Here is a 17,769-nt window from a genome sequence, read left to right on the forward strand (position 1 = left end):
CAAATTTGATCGCATTGTGAAACAAATCGACGTGCATCTGTATGAGGTATGGTACTATCCTTGTACCAAGTTTGAACGAAATCGCTCCAGGCGTCTCTGAGATATCTGCGTGAACGGACGGACGGACGCACGGACATGACCAAACCTATAAGTCCCCCCGGACGGTGTCCGTGGGGACTAAAAACCCCTCAAAATTTTCTGTGTCATTACTCGGAACGTGCCATGCAAGAGCAAAGTGTACATATTCAGAACGTCAGTTTGATCGTTAATGAGATTCAGTGTTAAATACGAAGTATTGTTGTCGGGGACCGCTTGGCAAATAAACTTTAATGTATTCAAAGATAGATCGCACAAAGAAACCTCAGCAGTTGCCTGTCCCGTTTTTCTCGAGAGTCTATGGACTAGCTTAGGGTGAAAGAGTTAGGCTGTTCATCCCAAAATCCCTGTAAACAGGTCCATAATCGCCACTGATAACAATGGTTTTGGGACAGATCATGGTTGGTGTCAGGGTTAAATTCACATAAGGTCTTGTAGATGTACATTACAAATATGCCACAGAACACATGGGAAACAAACATCCTTGATGTCCATGAATCAAAATTCAATAATCCTGTCCAGACACAAACCCACTGGGAGATTTTGTGCAAGACAAGAAAAAATTGCTGCTGAATGTGATGATGTTTGAGACAGCTAACAATATTACATTTTGAAATTCCCACAGCAAAGTGTATCCACCATTCAACTATTATATAAACAGTGCATACAGCTCATTGAGAAATACATGTACTCACTATGTTAAGTGATCATCATGGTTAAAGTCCCATTGCTGTTCCCAGTAAATGCTGCCGATTAATGATCGTAGATGTTCCTTTGGGGAAACAGAAGAAAATAAGCGCCATGAAGGCATCATCAAAGTAGAGTATTTGCTGTGAAAATTCGGGTAGCTATTCTATTTGATTCTTGAATCACATAAATATCAGTGATGTAAATTCTGATCCTTTTCAACTGACTTGTATGATGATGCAACAGTCACAGAGCATTGAGCAAGGTACAGGCATTGAACAGTATACATACCTCAAAGTATCCATATGCTGCAGTTCTCTTCAGCATATCCTGGTGTATCCATGTCTCAGTATAACTGTGTACCAAGGCGTGTATTCTGTTTCCTTAGATAGATATTCCAGCAGTTTGATGGAATAGACTTGGTCCATTTGGTGGGCATTTGCAATGGAGAAGGCATCTTCTAACAGTTGGCTTCTTGTCCTGACTGGAATGGTCTGGGAAAAAGTTCCAGATTGACAGATAGTGAGATAGCGTTCATGAAGGCTGAAATGCCTTCATATCTTCCAACAAGCTGTCTGTGGTTTCAAATTATTGATATTAACTTTTGTTACATAACAAATGCTCAGTGCAATATTGCATCATCGGCAGGTGAACAGACACCATCTGATATGGAATGTTGTCATACACTTTTGTGTCACTGAAGAATACATGTATGCACATAAGTCATTTGCATATCAAAATCCTTGCACTGTACATGCATTAACTGTCTGATTTTACATTCGTACAGATAGTTAGACGGACATTTATGATGGGATATTTATGCTGTTCTGAATCAATGTGCCTGACATTACAGAGGGAATAACTGCTGTTCTCTTTAGAACAGTGAAGCCGGTAGGAAATTGTCAATTGTTTTTACTTTGGAGGTCCTGGTTGGGTAAGCATTGCAGTCAATACCCCTTAGGCAACACAGTTTTGTGATGTACAGTTTGCTGGCTCTGCTGGGTTTACGCTGTGTGCCCCTTGTACTGCAGCAGAAATACAGAGCACATATCAGCTCTCACTATACTACCAGTAGACCGTAAGTACAATGTTAGATATCAACATTGAAGATACTTAAAACCAATTACATAGAGATTGCATTTAAAGAATCACAGTAGTCAGTTTAGAATGAAACATTCTTATTTGAGGAGTTACCTTGTGATCTTTTTCTTTCAGATAAGTGGCCAATTTGTTCCAGTTGGCATCCTCATACTTGACGCGGTAGAAACCATTCTGGTTGATGTTAACCAAGTACCAATCATCATCATTGGACGTTGGGATGTTGAAGTCAGCTGATGGAAGAGATATTTTGTTATTAAAGCGGTAACTAGTACATCTACCTGCTGTACAGTCAATTGTATATAAACAATGCAAAACACTTGAAATGCTACCCTGGGCCCTGAGGTTGTGTGAAAATTCATGGCATTTGTACATTAGGGTTTTGGCACAATGACATTGCTCTCAGTATGACTATTAGTCCTGTACAAAGGTAAGGAGCTATGATCATGTATGGGTACTTCAACTGCTCTTTGTAAAAATCATGATTACTGTCTGTTGTTGCTTAACATATCCATACCTGGTCCTCTGTCCATCCATGTCTCCATTGGATCAGTAAAGTTCATTGAACTCTGATCAGTGTACGTCACTGGAACATACCACAGATATCTGGAAATAATAAGGTTCAGGAGGTTTTAGATATCAGGTTTGTTCAGTCAGAAAGGCACATACAATGACAACCGTGAATGCAACACTGAGAAAAAAGTGATGAAAACAACTTTGAAGTCTGAAGATCTCAGTGCATGGAACCATACCTTATACACCTTATACACCTGAATATATCATTTAAAGGAAACTTTCATGAGGTCTCTTTCTATTTTTCTTGTCAAGTGCTGCTGGAGGATTTTAAAAACATTGCAAACTGATACCAAATGCTAACATTTCAAATCAATTGCATCAATGAAGACTGGAACTTTTTTTACTATCCTTCACCTGTCACATTATAAAAAACATCAAGTGGTAAGACAGCTGTGATATGGCTGATAAGTCAACAACAAGGTTTATGGGAAAAAATTCCTTTTCAACTTATTGAATACTTTCTGTGAACACATACCCCATGTCATAGTGTTCGTCATTGGGTTCTTCATTTGGATCCATGATGAATCTGGTCTGCTCTGCATGAATTGTGTTACCATCACGTGACAGAGTCACCACTGGATATCCCATCTGGAGCAGCCAGGTGTCCATCACTTTCTTTACATCGGTATCCTTCTTGCCTTCATCAGCCTATGATAGACAGGTATTGTCAATTTGTGTGAGAGTAAAATGACATCAGCTGTCAACAAAGTGCCGGTTACTTTCTTTGAAACTATTAAAGGCCAAAGTAATTTTTAGAATGTCAGAACATTTTCTATGTTAGTTTCTCAGTAAATATGACTGAAAGTTTCTTGAATTAATTTGCTGGTACTTCAATTAATGCTGAGGGGAAGAAAACATAATGTGAAATTCCTTACCATGGTGAGCTCATCAAGCAAGTCATCGGTGGCAGCATTTGAATATTGGTATTTATAGAGATAGTTTGTAATTCCAGTTTTGTATGTGTCCATGCCCAAGAATGACTCCATCATCATGCTCATGCAAGCACCCTGTACGAATGAATTTGAAAAAATTTAGCTAATTATGCAAACTATGGACAAAAGAATATGATGCTTCGAATAATAAACTGATACCATGTATCCACTTGCAACATACCCATCCAAAGATATTGTCAACATTAAGATACCTCCTGTGGCACATTCATCTATTTCAGTGGAATCTCTTTCTCATTAATCAGGACTGAGGCATACTGGACTCGCACTGAACATTAACAGTTGTACAAGTCACCATAATCTTAGGGTGTCAGTTTGCTTCATAAGGACAACCAATCTAGGGAGGCCTGACTATTTTCATGGTGAATATTGGGCCGAGTTTTCTTAAAGTGTTCAGTCATTTGCAAGGATTTGATGATGTGGATGTTTTATGACAGAATAACATAACTTGGTGACAACCTCAACCTATAGGTCATTCAATGAACATGACTACTTATTGGACTTTAAACCTCAGAAATGACAAATAATAACAAATGCAAGCAGAAAGTGACAGGAACTTACCCTCTGGTATCCTATTCTGTCAAACTGACCCCAAATGTCAGCTGTCCAGCCTACGGGTCGTACCGTCGGGTGTGAGGACCAAGAATCATCAAAGTCGAAGGCGCGGTACAAGTTATCTCGTTGATGTTTGTGGTTGTACTGGGTGTGTAACATAAATGTGACAAATGTCATATTGTTAATAAGTATACTATGGAAAAAACATCAGATGTAAATGGTGGTTATCTTCATACAATCTTAAACATAATGGACTTAAATTGTTTGAATGGAATGTTCCAGAAAATTCAATACAATATGAGGCACCCTCAAACACCAACATCGTTGGTACCAAGGCAAGACACTGAAACAAACAAGTTTCACTATATTAGAAAATGACTTTAAAGTCTGAATATTCTGTGTATGCATTAATTGGGTTCCTAAGCAGCTGCACTGAAACGCTAATCAATTTGTCAAAAAAAATCAATATTCACATGAATCTAAAAAGTGAAAACAAAAGAAACTAAACTCAAAAATACGATATATTTTTAAACAAGTGACAGTCTTGCATTGGTTGTATATGGCAAGTGTTTTTCAGTATTCAATCAACATGTAATGTTTTGATTGATGAAATGAGTGCACACATCATTCATGCATGATATCCACTTGTATAAAATGCTAGGAGTTACAGAATTACATAACTTCAGGCAAGGCGCTCTCTGTTCTTTTGTTGAAAACAAAAATACGATCTTACCACGTCCCAGGTTGGTTCAACAGCATCCAGTGCATGTAGAGTGTAGAATGTGGCATAGCCCTCATTCAACCAGACGTGGTCCCACCATTCCAGAGTCACCAAATTTCCAAACCACTGAAACAGAGGATAAAATAATGTAACTGTATGTAAAAGGAGTAAGATTTTTGAAACATAACTATGGCAAGATGGAGAATTCAAATTTTGGCAGTCAGAATGTTTTAAATTTACATCAAACTCTGTGAAGTGTAATGCTGCATGAACACAGTGACTGGCTTCTTACCATGTGAGCTAATTCATGACCAATCACATTAGCTACACTGTGTTTTCTGTACTGGTCATTCACATCAGGGTCGTACATCAGACCTGTCTCCCTGTACAAAATCAATCCCCAGTTCTCCATGGCACCAAAGTAGAAGTCAGGAATTGCAACCATATCTTAACAAAATAGAGAAATAGTGACAAATTAGTATCAAAATACTTGTGGAGACAGAAGTGACACAAAAACCCAATACCAGCATTGAACACACATCGTGGAAAACGAAAAAATGTTTAAACAGGTGGGGTACTTGTCAGATTGTGATGAAATCTCTTTCAACTGTGATATTGATATGTCTCTTCCCTACATAGTTTGATTTGAATTTTTTTTGCCAATTGAAAGATATTTTGATGATAATCTCACTCATATCGTTTCCTCCTTTCATGCTGAGGGTTCTTCCATAGATGTCATGTTTAAATAGTGTTGTTGTATTTTTCACTTAGTATTACATTTCTGCATGTTGGTTTGCAAAAAAAAAAGTTCTCATTACCCTCTTTAGGCAGTGGATACTCAATACCCCAATAGTCCTCCAAGAAATCCAACATGTCACTTCCAACATGCATAGAGTAGTTCAGAGATGATACTGCTTCTGGTCGGGACCAAACTCGCATCTGTCAACGAAACACGGAACTTATAATGATCGCTAAAAATCATGTTCAGTGTTCTACAACAAAGTACTTGTACAATGTTTGGGTAAATGCCAGAGTCTGATAAAGTAAAGTACAACTATGCCAGATTGGAACTGTTATACTGCATACATGTATGTCTGACTCTTGCAGCAGCAATGTTTACATGTTAAATATCTCACACAACAGATACTTGAATTGTTTGGTCACATACCGGTATGTTCCTTGTACTTACTATCTTGCCATTTGCTGTCTGCATTTCCATGCTTCTGAAATCTGCCACTACCATGGCGACCAAGTATGTTGGCATGACAACGGATGTTATGTCAAAAACAGTTGTGTTCCAGTCACCATTAGTGGTTGTCTCCTTCACAGGCATATTACAGAGTGCAATTCTGGTGTTTTTGTGTATGATGGTCACATCAAAGTAAGCCTTGAGAGCTGGTTCATCAAAACATGGGAAGGCTCTTCTTGCACTGGCAATTTCGAACTGAGTGGCAACCATATGTCTGCAAATGAATGAAAGTACCATTGGATGAAGTACAAAAGTAAGGTGGTTCAACTCTTAAATGACACAATCTGGTCTAAACTAATTGGGTTTAAATTTTGACAAAAAAAAAAAAGAACAAGTAAGTCATTGTTGATGACACAGTCTCCACATAGTGTGTTTGTTGGTTGATCAGATGTATTTTATGATGAGAAAATGGTCAGAACATTTTTTCCTTGAAGCAGAAAACTTCACATTTGTGTATTAGAGCTTCAAGCAAAATGTGAGTGGTGCGGATAATTTTGATGGCCATTTGTCTGAAATTGGGACAAGTTATAAAGTCTGAATTACTTGACACAGTATACACAGCTTTGAGTATACCACAAAAATATTATGAATAGACACACTTTGACTTCTCCAGTGTTTTGAACCTAACTTCTGAAGAGAAGAAAATATAATATAGCAGTACAAACAAATGCATGTTGATAAATACACACACAGGAATACACACATTCCTGTGTTCGTTTGTGCGTGTAGTTTTCTTGGTACCATGGTTCATTCAAATGAAAATGTCACCTATAAAACCATATGTAGTTTGCCAGCACTTACTTTGTTTCCTCGTTTTCTGTGTAGTTACTAAGATACAATCCCTGGAAGTCAGCATGATGGAGAGTTCCGGTGAATGAGTCCATTGTAACAATGTACTCAAGGCCTGCCTCAAGTTCACTTGATAGGTAGATCTTTACAAATTCATACTTTTCAACTATTTCTACTCTGTCCACACCAATGGTCTGTGAAGGATCACCTTTTAAAGCTACAGTGATCATTGAGTCTGAATCGTTCACTTTCAGAGTGTCATGTGCATGTAATACAATGACATCAGTAGAGTTCAAAACCTCAAAAACAATTTCAACACTGCCATCAAAGGTGAATCTCTTCCCCCCATCTTCTTCATCCAGATATGGTTTGACGCTGATGGTGTACAGAGAAGGTGCCAGTGTGTCTGGTAAGCGTCCATCAAATGGTTCTTTCTCATCTGCTGGTTCTTCAGTCTTACTTGTTGCATCCATCAATTGTTGATAAACTGCTTCATAGTTTCGTTTCATCCACTGAATGTTCAACTTGACCTTGTCCACAGTGCTCTGGTAGGTGTTCTCTGGAAAGCCTGGTACATACATGTTCTTTTTACCAAACAATTCAAGCTAAAATGGACAAAATAAGTTTGAAAACAAAAGTATTACTCATTTTCATCTCAGTTTATGAAGTAATCAAATGTAAAATTAATTGGAGGTTTATGTTGAGTCAAACATTGGAATTATCTTATTATCATACAAATTGGATTATTCTCAAGATATCAGAGATTTTCAGAGTTCTCCCCAAACAAAGCAACAGACTGAGTGTATGGCACCCTCCAATGGCGTCCACATGCAAACGCTACACAGAAATTTTTTTTTCAAGTTAGAATGAAAACTCCACAAAATGTAAACAGGCAAAATCAGCCCACACCACACAGGTCCTCTCGTGAAAATTTTCTAGGGCGTTTCCTAGGGAAAGGTCTGGATTTTTCCTGATTACAGGATATTCTCAGCAGACCAAAATAAGTGTTATGCTCACCTTCATGAGATCTCCATCAGTGTTCATGAAGTCCGCAAATTGCCATACAATGCTGAATGCACTGCTTCCATGCCTGAAATTATGAACAAGTATTAGGCTTGATTTGAAAAAAGAAAAAGACATATTGGAACCAATTAATTTGAGAAATGTGCTCGGATGTAGATAACGACGTTGGTAGTTTTGTATCATTATAGCTTGATTACGAAATTAATCAATACTTACACTTCTCTCAAAGAGTCCCAGTTTGCCATGGTGAAGTCAAATGCCATAGAGTAACCAATGGGAGAGTTGCGTAGGACACTGCCAATAACACTGTTGGCTATGCCATTACCCAAGGCATAATCCATATATCTGAAGCAAAAGAAAGTCCAAAGAGTTAGTACTACAAACAAATAAATTTGTTTATCATAATTCCATTAGATCTAGAACTAGATGAGATAATCTACCTGAATTTCTTCATTTAAGGTAAAGGGCGACGAATTCGGACGCGCACACGCTTTAGAACGTTTCTGCGCAGATTTAACTCCAGCCTGCCGCAAATGGGTTATTTTGTAGCGCATGTATTTAACATCACCTGTCATTGTTGAAATTGCGCTTTTACCTAATTTTTTGACCCAGTGTCTTAGAAATACATGTGACCTATAACCTTGTCATATTTTAACCCCCTAGGAAGCTGGTTTTTATTCAATATGAGCGAAAAATTAACATTTCTCTCCAATTTATATGGCGCAAATTACCCATTCACCTGGAGATATTGTAAAAAGTAGCGTGGTGACACCGTTTTATTAAAAGTGTAAACTAAATGGTATTATGTCAGGAGTTTATTCGCCAAGTTTGGTCAAAATGACACCATTCAAAGCGACAGGAAGAAAGTTAGAAAATTATGTAGTGATATAATTTCGATATCGTCATTTTGTAATCGATACTTATGTTAAAATTTCTTCACAAAAATCATGAAAACTATACATTCGATAGATATGGATCTTAAGTCTTGGTATTTATTAAAATTAACTCATTTCCTAAGCGTTTTATAATTGCTTTCTTTAGTTTAAGTGAATTATATCATTTTTATTTATTTCTAACGGCGCCATTTTAACGTCCGTTTCCATGGAAACAAGCATGGTGACCCTCATTTTTTATTTCATTTTTGCACTTGCACAACTTCCAAGAATATTTGTGCCAAGTTTCAAGAAAATGACACCACAACTTAATTTTGACGTAATTCGTAGTACTTCACCTTAATTCCAACTGTGAGCTGATTTCAACAAACATGACCTTAACCCATGGTAGGTGGTTTGAAGAGAGTTGTTTGTGACCAGTCATGGTGGTGATAAAGCTTTTAGTTATATCAAACATGATATGGCTGTCACATGTTTAGAAATAACACTGCTGTCTTGCCAAAATTGAAAGATGCCATGTAAATTTCACCAAAATCACTTTGGCTCGTAACCGACTTTGATGGCCCTGCAGAATCATTGTTAAATTACTGATGGGAGCCTGAGCTTCAGAGGGCGAAATACCTTTATAACTTACATGAAAGTTGGAGAGTTCAGGTCAATCAAAGGCAGTAAGCATCATGATGGTAGGTATATTCTGCCTCTTGATTTGAAGAAATGATCCAATTGAAGATGAGCTGCTATGAACATTTATTTGTAAGAATTGATTCAAATTTACCTTTTGAGTATCCACTGTTTGTCAGAGCATGCCAACGCAGAGCGTATACTACTTCTTTCACCAGATGGGATTTTACCGCTGTCATACAGGGTCAGTACTCTCTCCCAAACGTCTTCAGTGCCGTACTTAATGGCACTGCAATACACTGTGTCCTTGATATTGAAGTGGATGAGACTGAAAAAAAAATAAGTGAAAGATAACGTTTAAATTTGGTGATCAAACAGAGAAAAAGACTTAGTGTTTTTTGATAATGCACTGATGCAAAAACCACATCATCTCAGCAAGCTAATAATGTGGAATGTAGTTTAAAGTTAAAATATTTATTCTAGGATTAGCTGTCACATTGGTCCATACTATGATCTCTTAATAACTTACTTGGTGTCTTCCACATTGTCCAACCATTGACTGAACTGAGCCTTGGCGTTGTCCACACAGTCCTGGTGTCCATAGTAACAGGCAGTCTCTTGTGCATTGATTTGTTTGTAACTGTTATGTATAATGTGTGAAGACAAGATTCAACAATGCTTGATACTCGTGACACAAAAAATATACCATGACAAAAGCAACATCATTTGAAATTTTATCTGAGCCACGACTCTCTTTATCAATACAACAAAGTTTGGAAACTAATGATTTCTTTTCAAAAGAGGACCTACATACTTATCAGTGTTCATGATAAAACAAGCAACAGCAATCCTCAAATTTTGTCACCACTGATCCAAATCATAACCTTGGATACAGTGAATCTAACTTAAAGTATGGACGCTTCTTATGTTTGTACTTAAAGAAGGCAACTCACTATGAGAGGTGATCATCATGACTGAAGTCCCAGCGTTGTTGCCAGTACTGATTGTTGATAAGCCATCTCATGTGTTCCTGTTCCAGAAAAAGAGAAAAAAGAAATTGATAATGAGGTTATGAAACAAACAATATGGATTATAAAATTTCAAAAACCTTTGATATCAGAAAATGGTATCAACAGGTCCAGTTGAAACTGCTGAGAAAACAATGACTGTACCTCCAAGTATCCATAGGCTGCAGTTCTCTTCAGCATATCTCTAGTGTATCCATGTCTCAATACTGCTGTGTACCAAGGCAAGTATTCTGTTTCCTTTGATAGGTATTCCATCATTTTAATGGAATAGACCTGGTCCATTTGGTGGGCATTTGCAATGGAAAATGACTCTTCAATGAGCTGAGATCTTGTCCTGATTGGAATGCTCTTAAAATATCAAAAAAAATTCTTTAATTAATTTCTATGAAGGGTTGCTGCGAAATCATCTTCAAGGAAATATACAGAAAAAGTGAAATGAGAAATCTAAGCATGTACATAACACTGACAAAGGTCAATGTAAAAATCCATGAACTTACTGTATGATCTCCTTCTTTCAGGAATTTTGCCAGTTTGTCCCAGTTTTCATTTTCATACTTCACGCGATACAATCCTTTGTGGTCAATGTTTACCAGATACCAATCGCTGTCGTTCGTTGTTGTCAGAGTGAAATCAGCTGTACAATTGAATGTGACGCAAGGGAGTTACTCAATTTATATTAAATTTGATAATTAAATCAAATTTATAGAGTATCTCGAAACATTACATTTGATGTCTATTTTTGTGAATGTCTTCTTATACGGAGGGACACTGCCATTCTTATATATTTCAATATCAATACGATTAAAGTTAATATGTAGCTGGTAAATCATGGATTTCTTAATACTCAATTTCTGTTTTTCAGTTATGAACAATAATTTTATTGTGACATACCTGGTCCCATGTTCATCCATGTTTCATGTGGACTGTCAAAAGACATCTCTCTTTGGTCAGTGTAGGTGAGAGGGACGTACCATTTATATCTGAGAACATCAAACATTACAGGGTTTATTTTCAGAAATTCATTTGACAAATGGGTCAATTAAATCATGTACCCAGGGAGGAAACATATTTATCTATCTGTTCAAGAGAAACATATGAACTGCTGGATCGCAGAGATTTCTTCAGTTTGTTGACTATACTGTACTGATATTATCATACTGTAACGTTAAGGAAAATATACTATTTTGTGAAATATGGTCCCTGATTAATTCAGCCTCATTATGGAGTCATCTATTCAGGCCAATAATACAGAACATGCCAAGCACAGAACAATTTAAGATAACAATTTTTCATGTTTGTTGATCTTACCCCATATCATAGTAGTTGTTATTGGGTGTCTCATTAGGATCCATGAGGAATCTCTCCTGGTCAGCATGTATGACATTGCCATCACGTGTGACTGTGACAATTGGATATCCCATCTGCAGTGTCCATGTGTCCATCACCTGAGTCACATTTGTATCCTTCTTCCCTTCATCGGCCTGTGTTTGCACAACCATTCACAAACAAAAGGTGAACCAAGATAAAATGTAAAATTAAATACTTTCAATCTAAGACGCATTACTTCAGGATTAAAATAGTATTTTTGTGCATAAATTATTGATATGCATCCTTATAGACAGCTTTATTATTTGATATCAACACAGCATGGAAATTGGAAAATGTCAGGGCCATCAGTGGACTGTAAGCTTTCAAGGAAACTTCCCGATTTTCAGGTCATCATTAATGTAAATACAGTAAATATTTACAAAAAAAAGTATGTACATTTTGCAAATTAACTCAAGATTGATGAATGTAAATAATTACCTTTGTGAGTTCAGCAAACAATTGATGGGACACAGCATTGGAATATGCATACTTATTCAGATAAGTCTGAAGTCCTGCCTTGAATGTCTCCTCACCAAGGAATGTTCTCATCATCATCACCAATGCAGAACCCTGTAATCAATGATTAAACTCACAAACATTAAGGTTGAGTTGTAAGGTACTTGGATAATATTTGATAAACATATATTACAGTGATGTATATATATATATGATATGATATACAGTGATTGTTTTTAGTTATCAATGTCACTTTCAGCCGAAGGTGAGAAATAAATCTTATATGAATGTGAATCAAGAATTTACCCAGAATTAACTCATCCTCTGGTATTTGACTCTGTCAAACCTTTCGTCACTTCATCTGGTTAGCTATGATTTGTTTACATGACATTGCAATGACCAAATTGTTAACTCAAAAATAAACTCACCCTCTGGTATGCAACTCTGTCAAACATGCCATCAATTTCATCTGGCCAGCCTACAGGTCTGACAGTGGGCTTGGAGGTCCATGAGTCATCATGGTCCAAAGCTCTGTACAAGTCATCGCGTGCATGGAACTGATCAAACTGTAAATGTAGAACAAATGAGGAATATTCATTAGAAATATAAAATTGATCATTGATATTTCTGATCATCAGTTTCAATGGTTTAAACTGCCCTCGTACTGATTTATAACTTGTCTCGTGATGATGATATCACAGAACAAACAATATCAGCCAGTGTTCAAGAAGACAGGAACTCTACTCACCATCTGCCAGGTGGGTTCAACAACCTCAAGTGATGGAGTTTCAAGGAAACTTGCAAAGGCTTCATTCAACCATAGGTGATCCCACCAGGCCAGAGTTACCAGATTACCAAACCACTGAAAATGTAAAATGACAATGTGCCAAAATCAGTTGAAAACTATAGTTTACAATGTTATATGAAAATTAGGTACATGTAAAGGACGCGAAATGCATTGAATTCTGCACTTACCATGTGTGCCAATTCATGGGCAATAACTGCTGCAACGCTGTGCTTTCTGAATTGTGAATTGTATCCGGGATCATACAGGAGAAGGGATTCCCTGTACAATATCAATCCCCAGTTTTCCATGGCACCAGAGCCAAAGTCAGGAACAGCGACCATATCTGAGATAAAAGGAGTACCGTATTCATGAAAAAATGTAAGCAAAAACTAAAACTTCAATTCAAGAAGTAGAACATCTTACAATGCAGCATCATAGAAATTATACTATCATATTTGAGTATAACCTATCCTAAAGTCGTTAAACTTGAAGGATACAAAAAAATAATAAGTTATGTTTTTCATTACCATGTTTTGGTAGTGGATCTAGAATTTCAAAGTAGTCTTCAAAGTATGTCAGGAGTTCACTTCCAACATGGAGAGAGTAGTTCAAATTAGATACTTCTTCTTTACGACACCACACACGCATCTGTACAAATGAAATGGTCCATTATTACTTGTATTTCAACACAAGTACAATAGAAACATGAACATTGTCATTTACACAAACACTTGACTTACATCCACAAATCACAAAATCTGAATAAGACGTCTCTACATACTTGACTTGTACATAATATTCCACTGCAATTGACAAAGTGGTTTCTGAGACTGTTGTTTGACCAAAATCAAGAAAACAACGCAACGTTTTACCATAAACATTACAGATATTGTAAAGCATGGGATTAATTGATAGATCAAAAAATTTGACCAATTGTTTCAGTTGTTCATCATTCTAACATTGAGCTCATTTAATTTCCATGTTGAATGCACTATAAATGCTTATGGCCATCAGTGTACATCTCCAATTCATTATCCAAATCCCATGTCATTGAATACCTCAGATAATTGCTATAAAGGTTCTAAGCTTGCAGGCAGGGACATACATATTTTACAAGTATTCTGTCAAGTAGTTTGACAACATACATACATACATACACAAATCCAACATACACTTACAAATGAGAAACCATATTTATGCTGTATGAATTGTATGTTACAAGTAGTCATCATTGATATCTAATACCGTCAATGATGAATGTTTACACTTCAACCTATTATTGTTAGCAATCAAAGATTTTAGTGACCAATTTGTGTTACTTACAGTCTTGTTGTTTGCTGTTGTCATTTCCAGACTTCCAAAGTCTGCAACCACGATTGCAATGAGGTATGTTGGCATGACAATATTTGTCCTTTCAAATACTGTGGTATTCCAGTCTCCATCTTGAGTTGTTTCCATCACTGGCATGTTCCAAAGAGCAATGCGTGAATTCCTGTGCTTGATGGTCATTTCAAACTTGGCCTTGAGTTGTGGTTCATCAAAACATGGGAAGGCTCTTCTGGCAAAAGTGGACTCAAACTGGGTTGCTATTGCACGCCTGAAAGATAATCAATATTTTGTGTTTGAATTCAAATATTTGGATAATAAGTGCTCTTAAGAAATGCTGCACCTATGAGATATACTGTACCATCTCCAAAATGAGTGATACACTTTATTACTAGACCTTTAGTTCTATACATGAAGTGATCAGATTTGGCAATAACAATGAACTTTAATAATTAAAATTTTTATACAAATTCAACCATTTTATACAAAGTGGTACATTATAAGAAGATTATGTCCTTATCTCCAACAAAGAGCTGGCCAATAATTAGGTTAGTAGTTAGTGGCAATGTGTGTGGGGCTTGGTATGCTTGTAAAGGAGCACTGAGCTGAAATGTGCAGAATCAGATTTAAATGCCATAACAAAGTGGTTGCAGGGCAACTGTTTTGGATATTATTGTGTAACAAATTGACAATGAATGAATGAAATTGGTTCAGGTATGTCTGAGAAATGACTATCCATATATGGACATAAACGTACATGCACATAACCTGTAAATGTTCACATTTATATTATTGAGCTCTTTAACTTACTTCATATCATTATTTTCACCCTCTGTGTAGTTACTGAGATAGAGTCCAAGAAGATCAGAATGCAGCAGAGTTCCTGTGAATGCACTGAGAGTAATCACATATTCTGTTCCCATCTGCAGATCACTGACAAGATAAACTTTCACAAATTCATACTTTTCTACTATTTCTACTCTGTCCACACCGATGGTCTGTGAAGGATTGTCTTTTTCTGCCACAGTGATCATGGCCGGTGTATCATCCACTTTCAGGGTATCATGTGCATGGAAGATGATTACATCAGTAGCGTCTAGAACTTCAAAAGTCATTTCAACACTGCCATCAAAAGAGAATCTCTTCTCCCCATCCTCTTCATCCAGATATGGCTTGATACTGATTGAATACAAGGATGGTTTCAAGGTTTCTGGTAAGCGTCCATCAAATGGTTCTCTCTCTGGTGGTTCTTCAGTTTTATTTGTTGCATCCATCAATTGTTGATATACTGCTTCATAGTTTCTTTCCACCCACTGAATGTTCAACTTGACCTTGTCCATTGTACTTTGGTATGTGCTTTCTGGAAAGCCTGGTACATACATGTTCTTCCTGCCAAACTCTTCAAGCTTTATGAAATATACAAAACTCTATGATTATTAAAAGTAGCTCATATCACATGCAATTCATGAAGTTTCCATCAGTTTATGATGACTTACTTTCAGTCATTGAGAGGCAAAATGTTGTGCACAAATATCATAAATATCAGCAACATGAAAACTAGTTTTCTATTCAGAAGACATGTCATTAAGTTGTTGCATTATTATTGAACACATTTTAGTGTTCAAACTTAGGTAACTAGACCTGACTATCTTTGACAATTGATGAAGCACGGAGCCTAGCAAATTTGCTAAACAATGGGACTGTTAGTGACATACCTTCATTAGATCAGCCCTGGTGTTCATGAAGTCTGCAAACTGCCAAACAATGTTAAAGGCACTGTTGCCATGGCTGCAATCAAATATGTGAAAGACATAAAGTGTGTTAAGTTTCTCCATGACTGGGGAAGAGCCATGGATCATTCGTGTATTACAAAATTTTGTAAAATAGACTGGATAAACCACAACTGATAATCACTACATTTTTACAATGGAGTCCTACTTACACTTGTCTCAGTGCATCCCAGTTTGCCATGGTGAATTCCAATGCAATTGAGTATCCAACAGGAGAGCTGCCAAGTACTGCACCGATAACAGTATTGGTCTCTTTCTTTAACAGAGCATACTCCAGATATCTGTAAAAGAGCACAAAACAGCCAGAACTTATGTTATTCTATGGACATGATCAGATACAATGTACATCTAGAGGATGCTGCAGGAGAGAAACTCACTATAAATTGGTTGACTTTGTATGTGCAACAAATGGATAGCAAGTAATTTATAGGACAGTATAATTCAAGCAAAAGGGCAAACCTTTTCTGATGTTACATATTCATGGCTATCTGAGATAGGCAATTTCTGCTGCACTGATATAAAGACATTGATTCAGAGTATTGGCTTTTTACCCACAGACATACCCTGTCCCTCACCTAATAGCCCCAGTATGCTCTTGTGGTTAATGACAAGGAGTAATATGTCCTCATACTTTACAAGGTGTTGGAGTTAGCTAATGGCATTCGGGTACAGTTATCCCGGGACTTTAAGGCGGTTAATGCACCTCAAAAGTAAGACTTAAAAAACTTTTAAATGGCTGCTATCCCTATAAGAACTCTATGGGGTAAAATAAAAATTTTGCAATAATCAAAACACTAAAACAGTGTTAATTTTTTTTTTACTCCAAGAGCTTTAAAATGAGCACCAACAGGTGCTAGGTCAGGAAAGAATTGTATAATTTTACAGTCCAATTATCCGCCCAAAAGCGCATTCTACCATAATTTACAAATTGGACACATCCCCTAACCCTAGAGGGTAACTGTCAAAATATGATCACATGGCAACTTGGTCTCCCAGCATTGCAATGTGTTTGTCATTTGTGTACACAAACATACAAAGCATGATTTTGATGTACCTTTTGGCAATCCATTGTTCTTTACTACATGCTAACGCAGACTGTATACTGCTTCTTTCACTTGATGGGATATTTTCACTGTCATAGAGGCTCCATACTCTCTCCCAGACATCATCAGTACCATACTTGATTGCAGTGCAGTACACTGTGTCCGTGATGTCGACATTAATTAACCTACAGTATAATAAAGCACACAGAGTCCCCCTCAGTAAATATATAACTTTCTATTTAATTTTTTCTGTCAGGAGGAATCTTCATATTTGAAAGTTTAAAAGTTGTAACAAGTTTCAAACTCTAGAATGTACTTGATAATATTTGATTCGTAACTACAGACATATTTTTTTCAGAACTTACTTGGTGTCTTCTGGGTTGTCCAACCACTGAGTGAACTGTGCTTTGGCATTGTCCACACAGTCCTGGTGTCCATAGAAACAGGCTGTTTTTAATGCGTTGATTTGTTTGTAACTGAAAAAGGTGGAAATTACTGCATTATGCCTAATTAACATAATAACATGTTACGGGGTTACCTTCTCTTTGAGATATGTTGTAAATATATACATCAAATGGCCACATTTGAAGATTGGTGAGGCCAATTTGTTATTTTGAAAGGCACATTCTCATTGCTTGGATATCACATTAGAATTATGCTGTGGGATTGTTCACACTTCACCTGAAAGAATAACATACATGTACCCCGTAGTA

General features: G+C 36.8%; 1 protein-coding gene across 3 annotated transcripts in view; it reads right to left on the bottom strand.

Moving 5' to 3' along the window:
• Positions 1-17,769, bottom strand: part of LOC139135351 (uncharacterized) — a 121,101-nt gene that overhangs the window by 22,869 nt on the left and 80,463 nt on the right. For 2 of the 3 annotated variants that reach the window (XM_070702702.1, XM_070702700.1), the window contains 32 exons: positions 17,422-17,532; positions 17,068-17,241; positions 16,166-16,294; positions 15,939-16,011; positions 15,034-15,629; positions 14,221-14,494; positions 13,425-13,545; positions 13,086-13,240; positions 12,859-12,972; positions 12,539-12,676; positions 12,093-12,224; positions 11,595-11,767; positions 11,178-11,266; positions 10,784-10,920; positions 10,431-10,634; positions 10,212-10,288; positions 9,788-9,898; positions 9,413-9,586; positions 7,961-8,089; positions 7,739-7,811; positions 6,734-7,326; positions 5,873-6,146; positions 5,502-5,622; positions 4,976-5,130; positions 4,696-4,809; positions 3,969-4,106; positions 3,333-3,464; positions 2,933-3,105; positions 2,399-2,487; positions 1,978-2,114; positions 1,075-1,277; positions 792-868 (listed from right to left, as the gene is read on the bottom strand). In XM_070702702.1, the coding sequence (XP_070558803.1) occupies positions 1,104-1,277; positions 1,978-2,114; positions 2,399-2,487; positions 2,933-3,105; positions 3,333-3,464; positions 3,969-4,106; positions 4,696-4,809; positions 4,976-5,130; positions 5,502-5,622; positions 5,873-6,146; positions 6,734-7,326; positions 7,739-7,811; positions 7,961-8,089; positions 9,413-9,586; positions 9,788-9,898; positions 10,212-10,288; positions 10,431-10,634; positions 10,784-10,920; positions 11,178-11,266; positions 11,595-11,767; positions 12,093-12,224; positions 12,539-12,676; positions 12,859-12,972; positions 13,086-13,240; positions 13,425-13,545; positions 14,221-14,494; positions 15,034-15,629; positions 15,939-16,011; positions 16,166-16,294; positions 17,068-17,241; positions 17,422-17,532 (5,284 nt within the window). In that variant the 3' untranslated portion in view covers positions 792-868; positions 1,075-1,103. The remainder of the gene's footprint in view (positions 1-791; positions 869-1,074; positions 1,278-1,977; positions 2,115-2,398; positions 2,488-2,932; positions 3,106-3,332; positions 3,465-3,968; positions 4,107-4,695; positions 4,810-4,975; positions 5,131-5,501; positions 5,623-5,872; positions 6,147-6,733; positions 7,327-7,738; positions 7,812-7,960; positions 8,090-9,412; positions 9,587-9,787; positions 9,899-10,211; positions 10,289-10,430; positions 10,635-10,783; positions 10,921-11,177; positions 11,267-11,594; positions 11,768-12,092; positions 12,225-12,538; positions 12,677-12,858; positions 12,973-13,085; positions 13,241-13,424; positions 13,546-14,220; positions 14,495-15,033; positions 15,630-15,938; positions 16,012-16,165; positions 16,295-17,067; positions 17,242-17,421; positions 17,533-17,769) is intronic. The other variant, XM_070702701.1, reaches the window with a different exon arrangement.

The sequence above is a fragment of the Ptychodera flava genome, chromosome 6 (genome assembly GCF_041260155.1).
Source record: "Ptychodera flava strain L36383 chromosome 6, AS_Pfla_20210202, whole genome shotgun sequence".
Lineage (NCBI taxonomy): Eukaryota > Metazoa > Hemichordata > Enteropneusta > Ptychoderidae > Ptychodera > Ptychodera flava.